Source organism: Arvicola amphibius, chromosome 1, assembly GCF_903992535.2.
Source record: "Arvicola amphibius chromosome 1, mArvAmp1.2, whole genome shotgun sequence".
NCBI lineage: Eukaryota > Metazoa > Chordata > Mammalia > Rodentia > Cricetidae > Arvicola > Arvicola amphibius.
Window position 1 is genome coordinate 14,979,679 of NC_052047.1, and position 13,119 is coordinate 14,992,797.

Consider the following 13,119-nt stretch of genomic DNA (forward strand, 5'->3'; position numbering starts at 1 on the left):
GGCCCGAGATGCAGCCCACACAAGGCAGAGGGAGGCGAATAGGCACAGGCTGTGTGTGCGTGCTCACTAGCTCTTTCAACCACAGAGTTGGATCACCGTGAACTCCTACATAGTGAGCTCCAAGCCAGCCTGAGCTCTGTGATGACACCCTTTCTAAAATAAATAAATAAATAAATATAAATAAATAAATAAATAAATAAATAAAAGTAGCTCCTATTATAGAAGGGAGAGAGGTCTCTTCCTCACCCTGCCAGGATCTCCTGTCCTCGGCCTCTGAAGCTAGGCCTGCTGCGGACCACTAAGAACACCAACACCAGCATTTATGATGAGCACCTGTCTCCCCTCTCAGACTCCTTGTGACATGGCTATCAGTCTGTCTTCATTGTGTACACTCCCACACAGGACAGTTTGATGACTTTTTTGCAGGCATGTTTAGATGGCAGAGAAGATGGCTCACTAGGTGTAAGCCCTGGCATGAAGTCCTGGCTTTCGATTCCCAGCACTCACGTAAAAGCAGACAGTGGTTGCACAAACCTATGACCCCAGCACATGTGTGCAGAGACAGATGAGCAGAGACAAGCAGCCAGAGGCAGGAGGATTCCTAGGCCTGGGTGGGCAGCTGTCCTCACCCAAACTATGAGCTCCGGGTTCAGTGAGAAACACTGTCTCACTGAATATGAAATATAAGGTAGCGTGTACTAGAACACGACACGCAATAATATCCTCCTGTGGTCTCTGCATGTGTGTGCACAGGCATACATATGTATACACATACCACTCCCCAAAACAAAAACAAAATAGAAATAAACATGTTTCCCAACTCTTCTGATATCACAGTATAATAACAGTAAAGGACTACAAAAAATAAAATCCTGTCAATGATTTAAAAAATAAAACATCACAATCAACGTTAAGACCTGATCATCAATTTGAGTTCAAAATAGAATAACTGTGAACGACATTGGCCAGAATGTGACGGTAGAGCTAGAAGCTCTGAGCAGCAGTGGGAGAAGGTGTGACAGCAGCAAAAGGCTGGAGTCACTGAGCCCAGCTGCTCTGTACTTGTGCAGACCTAAACCCAGCGGTTCAACCCTCACTGACCCGTCCTTCCCCACTTCCCATTTCGAAGATGGGCCAGCCCTGCCTTCGTGGCTGAGTCTGGTTTGGAGTGGGATGCTCTTCACTTAGCCTCAACCTGACTTCCCAGAGTCCCAAAGTTCCCAATGTCCTCTCTATAAGCTTGCTCTCATTTAGGTTAGCAGAGTTTAACCCTATAATTAACAAGGAAAGATTTTCTGCTGGCAGACCAGCAAAGGTACTGTGCAAATATGTGGAAGAAATAATCTTTGAAAAATGCCACGGCCAGCTGTGGCGGCCCAGGCCTGTAAGCCTGGCCCCCAGGAACCCAAGGCAGGAGGGCTACGAGTTCAAGGCCTGTCTGAGCAACTTGGTGAGACCCTGCATAAAAACTTTTTAGAAGTAAAACAGAAGTTGGAAGTGGTAAAGCACTTGCCTATCGTGTGTGAAGCCCTAAATTCAACCTCTCTCTCTCTCTCTCTCTCTCTCTCTCTCTCTCTCTCTCTCTCTCTCTGTCTCTCTCTCTGTCTCTCTCTCTCTTTCTCTCTCTCTTTCTCTCTCTCTCTCTCTCTCTCTCTCTCTCTCTCTCTCTCTCTCTCTCTCTCTTTCTCTCCCTCTCTCTCTCTCTCTCTCTCTCTCTCTCTCTCTCTGTGTGTGTGTGTGTGTGTGTGTGTGTGTGTGTGTATGTGTGTGACTTTCACCCAGGTATTCATCCTGAAAAAAAAACTACAAATGTTCATCCTGACACATAAGCTTAGAAAATATTGATCAGAAAAACACTGGACAACTTATACTGGAGAGGTTGTGGGGGAAAGGGAACACTCCTGCATTGCTGTTGGGAGTGCAAGCTGGTACAGCCCCTTTGGATATCAGTATGGCAATTTCTCAGAAAATTAGGAAACAACCTTCCTCAAGACCCAGTAATACCACTTTTGGGTATATACCCAAAGGATGCTCAATTGTACCACAAGGACATGTGCTCAACTATGTTCATAGCAGCATTGTTTGTCATAGATAAAATCTCTAAACAACCTAAATGCCCCTTGACTGAAGAATAGATAAGGAAAATGTGGTACATTTACATAATGGAGTACTACACAGCAGAAAAGAAAAGACATCTTGAAATTTGCCGGCAAATGGATGAATCTAGAAAACATCATATTGAGTGAAGTAACTCAGACCCAGAAAGACAAATATCAAATGTATTCACTAACAAGTGGTTTTTAGACATAAAGCAAAGAAAAACCAGCCTAAAAATCACAATCCCAAAGAACCTAGACAACAAAGAGGACCCTAAGAGAGATATACATGGATCTAATCTACATGGGAAGTAGAAAAAGACAAGATCTCCTGAGTAAATTGGGAGCATGGGGACCATAAGAGAGAGTAGAAGGGAAGGGGAGAAGAAGGGAGGGGAATAGAGAAAAATACATAGCTCAATAAAAACAATTAAAAAAGAGAAAATACTGATCAGAAAACCTGAAGCAACTGAAGAAGAGCCAAGCATGAGATAATAAAGTACTCCAGTTTGCCCAGGGATGCATGAAGAAGATGCCCACTGAAGCCAGGCAAGAGTAGGGTCTAAGAGTAACTCAGTCCAAACTGAAAGACAATGCAGCATTCTAGTGCAGAAACTATGTAAGTCAAACCCTGAGTTACTACAACGGTGTGATAAAACTAGGTGCTTTATGCTTTGTTTGTGAGCGTGGAAAAGGGCAACTACATGTTCTCAGAAAGGATGGGATATCAGGGAACTATAATTCAGACTCATAAAACCAGATGTGGCATGAATGTATGCAGTTAATGGCAGACTACCAAAGAGACATGACTTGACTGAATGGCGGCAGCTGTAATGTCTCTTTTGAGAGAGAGCAGGAGAGAAATACCTAAACCTCAGCAGCCTGGCCTGCCACTGTGAACAGGATTTCCAGGAAACGTGCCATCAGATAGGCTACTTTAGTAGCAGCCTGTTAGCCGAGGGCATACATGTTACGGTTACAAAGCAGGTTCTTTCTTCCAGGCAACGTGGAAGGAATGACTTCCTTCCCTTCCCACCTTTATGATTTCCACCGTTAGAACATGGAAAAGGATGCATGGAAGTAAGGAAGTTTAGACGTGTTCATTAAGTTTAGGGGAATCATTAGATGCTGAGTAAAGCTGAAAAAGCAAAAACTTGAATGTAACCAATTTGTGGACTAATAATACTTTAACTGAGAGACAGACAGACAGACAGAGATAGACTACAGGTGTGGGTATAGTGAGTGTAGGTACACTATATTAATTAAGTGATAATAATATTTCTTTAAATTACTACAAGATTATAATCACAAAGGGGATGAAAAGACTTCAAATGATTTGTCTCTTAGAAATGGGGAATTTGCCCTGCTCCTCTTCATTTGTTATAAACCACATCATGCATTACTTAATCTTCAAACTTATGTAATTAATCAAAAGAAACTGGGACGAGTAACTCAATGTGACCTGATCGATAAATATTTAGCTAATTCTCTTGCTTAATCAGATCACCGTTTTATCTTCATAATTACAGCATGCAATTGCAGTAACCTTGACAGTAGACTGGCTAAGCTGGGAAGACTCAGCACTTACATAGAGTCTAGACTGCTAACATCGTTGCTTCTTTCTGCATTAACGTGTGTGAAGCCACATCTCAGAGCAAAATTTAACCTTTCTTATTTACTTCATGTTGACCAGCAACCACGTTTCATGACAACTCTGCTAACGCTGTTAACTTTGCTCAAGTCTCACATTCAGTGACTCGAGAAAACAGCTGGGCGGTAGTCTCCCTTCCTCACAGCAGGGTTCACGTGAGTGAACGTTCTCCTTGTGCCTGCTAATGACTGTAGTCCCGTTGCTTCCTGAACTCCGAAGTCTTCTTCCTTGAACTGTCTAGATTCGACCTGGTGTGCGGGTAGATAGGGAGAGGCTCTACACACTTGGCTGCTTCATCTTCATCACGAAAAATGGGCCAGCTCCCCAACTGTCTCATCTCCGTGTTTTCTTCACTCGCCAACATTCTGACATGGACTCTGGCTCGTCTCCTCTTAGAATTTCTTTTGGCTATGGGGTCACATCTTACAGCGTATCTTCTGTCCTTTTAAAAAAGTTCTTTCCCTTCTCACAGGCCCTAGGAAGAAGGCGAGTTTCAAGCTCACCCACTTTCTCTTTAAGCAGGCAGAACAGGTTTACCTGACTGAGGGTTACAGTCTCAGGAAACAAAGGAAATGCCTTCCAGGTGTTGGCGGCAGTCAGCTCTTGCAACCTCCTCAGGGGGCCGGAGGCCGAGCCCTCTCCTGGAATCTCAGCTCCAGGAAGACCGGGACATCCCAACATTCTATTTACTCTTAGTCGCTAGTCAAACCCAGAATCAGTCTACCAACATAGAAGCCAGAGGTATAAACTTCTAAAGAAAAGGCTTCAAAATAGTCTCATCTTTGATTTCTACCTTTGTTAACTAAGTCTCTTTGTGCATTACAAGGTTTGTTTCAAAACATTTTCTAGTCTTAAATAATCATTTTAATATTCTCCCAATTCTCTCATTTTTTCCAGTGTTGTTTTCCAGTGGTTTCTTCTCTATTTCTACAGCTACCCTTGGTTCTGGCTTCTCACCCAAAGCCAGACCTATAGAAATATTGGGAGAGGTAGAGGGTAAATGTCCACCTTCACAGTTTTACTTTATGTGAAAGCTATACACATTAAATTTGAATTTTTATCTTTTCCCAAGCTAAGAATGGCTGTGCTATCCCGACAATTCGCACTCAGCCACCCAAGGCAGGAGAATAGTGTTGCTAAGCTCTGCTGTGTGGCACTCGTATTAAATGAATGTTTAACTTTTATTCCAACTTAGAGTGGATCCATCAGGACAGAACCTCATTGTTGAGAGGGATCTGTTAGATGACTTGCTGGAGGCATAAAGTTCAGAGAAATAGCAGAAGGAAGCCACTGTGAGTAATTAAAGCCATAAAGAAGGTTATTATCTTTGAAAATATTTCAGAGAGCATTGCTAAATGTATCCCCAGCCCTGGCCAGCCCCAGCTTGCCTTGCTCAATGTAGAGGGGCCTGTTTTTTTTAATGACTTAGTCACATGCTCCTGCACAGACCCTGTTACCTAGCCTATCTACCTCCCAGTCAAGTTCGCAGACAAGCTGTCCCTCCCACTCTCCCGCATGGACTCCTCCTCTCTGAGACTTTCCGCGAATTTGTGGAGTCACATCCTATGGCATGCTAGGAAGCTTAGGTTGCACAACTTTAGAGTCCTGTGAAAATTCACATCCACAACTAAATACCGTGACACTAATTATAGAAAAATGGTCTCATGATGATGAGTTTAGCGTGTGTGTGTGTGTGTGTGTGTGTGTGTGTGTGTGTGCGCACGCACCTGAACATACTCTGGCCCCATCTTTCCTCTTGTGTGTCCCAGCCACTCTGTTAATGAAGTTCTGTCCTCGGAGGAAATGAAATCCTCAGCTCATGCTCTCAAACAACAGTAAGGGGTTCTTCCTGATTGTGCCCTAGAAATTCCTAGGGGGCAAAAAACTCACAATTTTCTCTAACAGATGTTTAAACTGTCTTCTTTTTTTTTATTTCAAATTTTTAAATGACTGTTTCTCTACCGCTAGACTAGGCCTTCAGTCCCTCCTCCCTCTCGTGCCTGTAAGCATCCCCTCCCCTCTGGCACCATGGCTGTTGTGTCTAATTCTTCTATTTTTGTCTGAGTCTCCTAATTTCTCCAGACATACATAAATACTAAGATACCCAGAGCCCATGCACAGCATGGCCAGTCACCCCTACACATCTGGTCCTCGAGCAGAGGGAACAGGTTTCCCTTGCAGCAACATTCAGCGTCTTCTGCTGTTTACTCAAGAGACGGGATACCTCTTCCTGAAAGCACGTTTCCCGCTTTTCTGTGTGGCAGCACATCTTCACCAGCTGTGTGAACTCCGCGCCAATGGCCTGGAATGCATCCTCTGCCGCGTGTGGCTTCTGCTTCACGAGGTTACTAAGGAGCCTAAAGCGGAAATAAGGCGGGTTGAGGAGGAGGTTAGCACCTGAGTTGGCAAGGCCAGGCTGTCTTACTGGCTTAGATCCACAGACCATCCTTGCCCGCCCTACGTTCTCATGCTCCCACGCTCTTCAGTTAAAGATACTGAAAGGGGACATGATGGCCTCATAGTATACACAATGTGCATCTCTAGCTTCATCTTTCGTAAGCATTTTTCCGCCATTCAACCTTTTTAACATATAGCGGTCACATGGCTTTAGTGATCGTTACGTAATTCTTGCTAAGGTGAGCAGCTTTGTTTGCTGTCATTCTCTTGCACATGAATGAAATGCAATACCTTAGGGTTTCCCCTGTTTCACTTTACCTTCTGAGCAACTAACTTCCACATGAACATCACCAGTCTGGCGTGGTGGAAACCGAGAGCCTCCTGCATGTGGTTAATGACAAGACTTGTAAGTGAGTCTGAAGATCCAGCGGCTTGCCTGGCATCTCAGAATTCCCTCATGGATGACTCTCTCACAGCTAGCAAGAGAGTTTCAGCCACCATGTTTTCCTTCCTCTCTCCCTCTTTCCCTCCCTCCCTCCTTCTCTTTCTCCTTCCCTTCCTTTCTTTTCTGCTTTAGGACAAGAGAAATTTAACCACTAGGAAAATGAGAAGGAAGAATAAAGTAAGAGGAGGCTGGGAATGTGACTCGGCCAGGAAGAGAATTTGCTGCAAAACATGAGAATCTAAGTTTGGGTCTCAGCATCCACCTAAAAAGCCGGTTTGCGCCCCCCCCCCCCCCCCCGCCCCGTTGCTTGCTTATAACACCAGCACTGCTGGATTGGTGGGGACAGGAGGATCACGGGGGAGGGGGGATTATGGCTGCCAGCCTGGATCCTGGTTCAGTGAGAGACACTGCTTCAGAGAAATTAGACAGAACATGACAGAGCAGGATGCCCAACGTCATCCTCTGGCCTCTGGACACGCTCACACACATGCATATACCACACGTGCGCACGTGCGAGTGCGTACACACATGTACATGTAAAGAAAGAATTGGGGGCATACACATTAGTCAATATTATACAACTTATCTCAAAACCACTTTTAATCTCTTTCAGATGAACATGGGTAATACCCAGCACTCAGATATATGCTGTAAATGGGTATAAAAGCAAATACTTCAAAGTTCTAAGCCATTACTTCTCTGACAGCCTATACCTGGGTTCGGACAATCATGCTTCAGGATTTCTGACTCAAAAACAAAACTGAGGATACTAATTAGGTATAATATTGGGAGTGGGAAAACTCTAGAGCCCACCCATCCTGGCTCATTAAACCGACATGGCTTGGCCCTTATGGCAGAACTGGCTGTGATCTTTTTCATCAAATAGATACAAAGACAGTCGAGGGTATGTTATGGTCTATTTCTCTGTCCCCATGACATTCAGGTCTGAGCATGGCTCTCCTTGCTGTCTCAACACAACTGGAAGCTACCAGAAACAAGGGAGGTCACGGGGACCTTTGTTCCCGAGACTGGGACGCTTCCTGCTCTGTATTGCCTCTTAGCCACTACCACACATGTCCCAAACATGGATGACATACAACAGGTCCTGGGTGGCAGGCAGTGTGGTCACCAGCAGGACATATTGGGCTCTAGAAGTAAAACAGAAACAATGTAAGGAGAATGTAGCCCTCTTGACTCCCCAAATCCAACTCAAATGGTGCCCACAGGTCCTCGAAACCTTGAGTGAGTGCAGCCTGCAGACTCAACATGAAGTGATCAAAGCAGACTTGCATCTTGGTATGGTGCCCATCTGACATGCATCCTTCAAACTCCTGCTTCTGCCAGGCATGATGGTGCATGCTGTGGATGCCAGCAATTGGGAGGCAGAGCCAAGAGGCTCTGTGAGTTCAAAGCCAGCATGGCCTACAGAGCAAGTTCAGATCAGCTAGAGCCAAGAGAGAGCCACTGTCTCGGAACACAGGAATTCCTAGATTTCCTACCCCAACCCATCTCTTCCCAGTGCTGAGACAGCACAGGCCACACCGTCTTCAGAAGCTTCCAGAAGTCTTGGCTGGCTTTCAAAGCACAACATTAGCTACTTCTGATAAGTGGCAAGGCAGAGCCAAAGGAAGTCTGGGTCTTCATCTAAGCCCATGTGTCCCCAGTTCAAGATCCTAGGAATGTAGCTAAAGCCAAATATGGTGACAGAGAGTTTGTATGAAAAATTTGTTTACAATAATTTATCAAAGAAATCAAAGATAATTTTTATGTCCAACAATAGTAAATGGTTGGATTTGTCTAACAGTGGTAAATGGTTGGATTCATATAGCAGAACATTATAAAACCGTTAAAATGCTGTTATAAAGAATAATTAATAACAAAATGTATATAAAATAATGCACACTGTATTTAAGGAGAAATATTTAAAATAGTGTGGCTGGATGTCAGCTTTCCAAGTATGCTTATCATTGCTGTGTCTCAGGTAATGTGCCCATAATTTTAGATGTGATATTCAGTGTTATTTCTATTTTCATCAGAAAGTATCCTTCCTTTTGCTTTTGCAACAGTGGTCTCAGATTCTTTGGGCAGATCTCACAAATCTGTAGGATGAGCCTCCATCCTAGAAGTCCCGTCTACCTAGTAAGAGAGAGACTGGGTCCATGGAAGCAGGGAGAACTCTGTAGTTGCTTGCTGGGTCTTCATTAGACTCTGTTCCAAATCATAGCTCATTGAAAAAGTACCGAGAGAGTGTTTTTCTCTGAAGTCCATTAAGGCACAGCTGTGCCATGGCAGCACCTCTGAAAGCCTGTCATTCTGGGAGGAGGGGAGAGGCACAGCAGTTTGGCAGGTGATGAGGTCGTTCTGGGGCCCCTCCCAGTGAGTCCAGAGCAATGCTGTGGTTACATGCCTGGAGAGCTTTGGGGGACTCTCAGAGTAGCGGACCGCCTCATGAACTACCCCCGAGGACTGTAGACGGTCGCTGGCACAGAAATGCTACACAAGCGGGCTGTAGCAGGAGCCAGCAGGCCCTGCATTATTAATCGAATAGGACCCAAAGGCTGATGGGCAGGAAGCAATATGCAAAAGTGTGCACTCACCCTGCAAATATGACATCGTGTACTCCTGTGCCGCACATGGATTTATAGTGTGTGTCTCTACACTGTGGGCTTGAATGACAGAATTTTCTTTTCTATTTGTCTGTATTCTATAAATGATCACAGTTGCATTTATTCTCAAATAAATCAATATTTTATAAAAGTCAGAATATACAATTTTTCTAGCCACCAGTTTTATCGATATTCTGTCTTCATTCTTTATTAGACCTGACCTGAAACCCTTTTGAACACGCTGCCATGTCAACTATGTACACATAGTTTGGGTGTATAACTCAATCAGTTTATGCCGCCTTTGAATACTAATTATCAGATTGTAGCAAACTGACTACTCAGAGTGAGAAATACAGACTTTTCCCCACTGCAGTTTGGTGGGGTTTGTCTCAGTATATATTTTCCTACGGAAACAGAATTGCTTGTGTCGCTGAAATGCACTGGGAAACCTGCAAAGGGACTAGTTTAACTCGGGTCCCAGGCCACAGAAACTAACCATCATGGAGAAGATCAAATCATGAACCTTGGCAGCCTGCACCATGTGACTTCCCTGTGTGTAAACATCTGCTTGCAGTTCCTCTGTCTAGCCTGGGCCATTAACATCCCAAAGTAATGGAAGGAGACAGGAATAGATGGCATACTAAAAGACTGAGATAGAACCTACTGGGGCATCTAGCACATTGAAAATACTCAATAAGTGATTCTCAAAAGAAATAACAATCTGTGTTGGTAGTGCTGGTGATGATGGTAGGACCACTAAACCCATTTTAAATTATGTTTCTTCAACCAGGGTCTCCTTGCGTGCGCGTGCGCACACACACACACACACACACACACACACACACACACACACACACACACACACATACAAATGACTCCCTCTTCAGGGCTCTCCTATGCCTTCACTTACTAGCAAATCATCAGGGAGTGTCTTGGCTAGTCTAAGGAAGTCTTCAATTATAATGAAGCTCCCTCACAAGCACTCCCCTCTCTCTTCTCACTCACAACTGCGAGTTCCCAAACACCTCCGTGACTTGACACCTCCCAAACAAAAGCTCTAGTCTGGTCTCTGGAAATATCCTTTCCTTTCCCTCCCCCCAGCACTCCGCTTTCTTTCTGCCAGCCCTTGAGCAAGTTTCTGGATGCAGTTCTCGGAATGGCCAGTAGAGAGAGAAAGAGCACACGGGTTGAGTGCGGTAGTTCTCCCAGTAACAAGGATAAAAGGCCCTGTGCCTGGGCGGGAACATCCGGGAGTCCTGATACTCTGGCCACTCCGAACCCCAAAGCTGAGGTTTCATTACCAGGGATGGGGATGGGAGGGCTGTAGGGCTGTGCTGCCTCGCAACAGGCTCACCCCATTACGGTCACACGGGGGCGCGGGGGTGGGCCTTTTGGGGTCGTTTAACCTTTCCTGTCCCCTACCTCGACTTGGCTGCTTCTAGTCCTCCAGTATTTTCCATACTTCACTTTCTACTTTACCTTTTAAATTTTTATGCCCATACATGGATCCACTTAGGAAGGAGAAGATGAGTTGGGAGCGTGGGGGGCCAGGGGGAAGGAGGACGGGTAGAAAAGGAGAGGGGAGGAAGGAAGGGAAGTGGGGAAAATGTATAGCTCAGTAAGAGCAATAAAAAATTATGTCCAGTTTAACCCTTATTACTACCAATTTGTTTCCAGGTTTTTGTTTCTACAGTATTCGTGGTCCTATCATTTCATTTAAAACAAATGATTCTGTTTATATACTATTTAAAATTAACTTTCAAATTTTTTTGTAAGTGGTTTGAAATTTTTTTTCTGTGAACTTCTATTACCAATTTTCTTTACTTCAGTACTGGGGATTAAAGCCAAAGCCTTACTCTGGAAGAGTAGATACCCAGCTATCTACTCCAAACACACTGAGCTATATCCTGGACCTCTTTGTATTTGTTTCAGATTTTGAGACAGTCTCTCTACGTAGGCCAGGCTGGCCTCAAACTCACTGGGTAGGCCAGTATTGCCTAGAACTCACTGTAGGCCCTCTGAATAGCTAGGACTCTGGGTTTGTTCCAGCAGGCCGGGCTTCTATTTCCTTTTTTATCTCTTAGTTCTCAGTTGTTCTGCGACCCCAGCTTCTGCTTCTGTACCTGTCCTGCCTTCCTTTTTCATCCCCAGCTTCTCCACAATTAAAGTGGGGTCCTGGTGTCACCTACCTCATAAACACAGAGTGAGGACTTAGTGAAGCAACAACGTGGAATGGTGCTGAGCTATGCCCAGGGCACCTCTGCAAAGACCAGCAAACCCTACTTTCTAGAGGGAAATTAACTTCTTATATTCTTACATCAAGCCTGGGCTAATTGTGCTAACTTACAGTAGCCTTTAGTGGAAAGATCCACTATTTAGTGTTTGATGTTTAGTTAAATACTATAGGCCTAGACACATTTCCATGGCCAAATATGAGTTTGCAAGGCAATGGTCATCGTTGTTCTCATCGTTCCCTGGAGGCCAACTACAGATTAAGTTATTATATTTAAGATTAAAATAAAATAACTCACTGGGAGGTGGTGGCACACGCCTTTAATACCAGCACTCGGGAGGCAGAGGCAGGCCTGGTCTACCAGAGCTAGTTCCAGGACAGGCTTCAAATCTATAGAGAAACCCTGTCTCAAAAAACCAAAAATAAATAAAATAACTGTCTCATTTTCACTTAATCATCAGGTAATAAGAATGTGTTCATTCTTGTTATTGGAGGGAAGGAAAGGAGGAAAATGATGTAATTATATTATAATCTCAAAAACAAAATTTTATGTATATATATTTTTTTAAAGAAAAGAATGTGTCCATAACACAGAGTGCCTGTGAAGTATTTTTCACTGTAGTTTCAGAAGCAGAACTGTGATGGGAACTGGTAAGAAAACAGACTTCTAGGATGAGTGGATGAGTTTCTTAATAATTAAACATTTCTAATGATGTAACAGGCAGCAGTAACTATGAATAGCTATGAAGAAACTATGAAGTGTGTTTTGGAAGGGGTTCCTAAATTTGGTGTTGGGAGGACTTGCCACTCCTCCAATGGTGCTTTGACTTCATGTTTTCATAGACAATGGCTTTGGGATGCTTATGTGCTATATTGTTAGCATCTAGGGACAGCTTGTCTCCTTGTATTGTAGTAAGTCCCTGCAAAGCTTTATCTGGTGCAAAAAAATTGGATTTCTACCAGCTGCCCCCCCCCACCTACTACCATCCAAAAACCTGCTCTTCTGAACAGAGGCTCCTAACAACCCCTGAAGATGCTACAATGAATGTAAGGGCATGCTATGAGGTAATATCCCCCATTCTGAGGGAGTAGTCCAAAGGACTTCCTCCACATACGACTCTTGTGAAATTGTGGTAAGTTCTGCTGTCTAAATGAGTCCTTTTAAACTTTCAATTAGTGTGTGTGTGTGCATGTGCGTGTGCGTGTGTGTGTGTGTGTGTGTGTGTGCATAAGTACAGAAGAGGGTAGTTGTAATTGCAGGTGGTTATGGCTGACATCCACCGACATGGATCACTGTGAACAAAACCCAGGTCTTCTGCAAGTACAGTGTGCCTCTTAACCACTGAGCCATCTCTGAAGCCCCCTCACTGATTCTTAAGAAGAACAAACCAAAAAGATCGCTTTATTGCAAGATTTTCCTGACTTCCAATTCTAGTGTATAATGTCACTTTTCCAGAAGAGAAAGGAAATACATCACCTCCACACTTCTTTAACAGAATGTTTTCTGCATGGAACACCATATCAGACTAATGCTTGGACTTCAACATTTTGGAGAAATTATATCAATGTATCCTCTGCCAGTATTTTTTTTTATAAATTTGCTTCATTCTCATTAACTGACTAAGCAGGGATTGCAACACAGTAGCTATACTGACCCATTTGCCTAATCGATTTAATTCCATCTGAGTTCC

The 13,119-nt window shown here is 44.0% G+C and overlaps 1 protein-coding gene across 10 annotated transcripts in view; it reads right to left on the reverse strand.

Moving 5' to 3' along the window:
• LOC119807936 (alpha-fetoprotein-like) overlaps positions 1-13,119 on the reverse strand; it is a 53,641-nt gene that overhangs the window by 10,922 nt on the left and 29,600 nt on the right. For 6 of the 10 annotated variants that reach the window (XM_038320215.1, XM_038320193.2, XM_038320177.2 and 3 more), the window contains 2 exons: positions 5,972-6,104; positions 5,475-5,535 (listed from right to left, as the gene is read on the reverse strand). In XM_038320215.1, the coding sequence (XP_038176143.1) occupies positions 5,475-5,535; positions 5,972-6,104 (194 nt within the window). Of the gene's footprint in view, positions 1-5,474; positions 5,536-5,651; positions 6,105-6,462; positions 6,526-13,119 lie in introns of those variants that run through there. The other 4 variants (XR_005284381.1, XM_038320225.2, XM_038320235.1 and 1 more) reach the window with 3 other exon arrangements.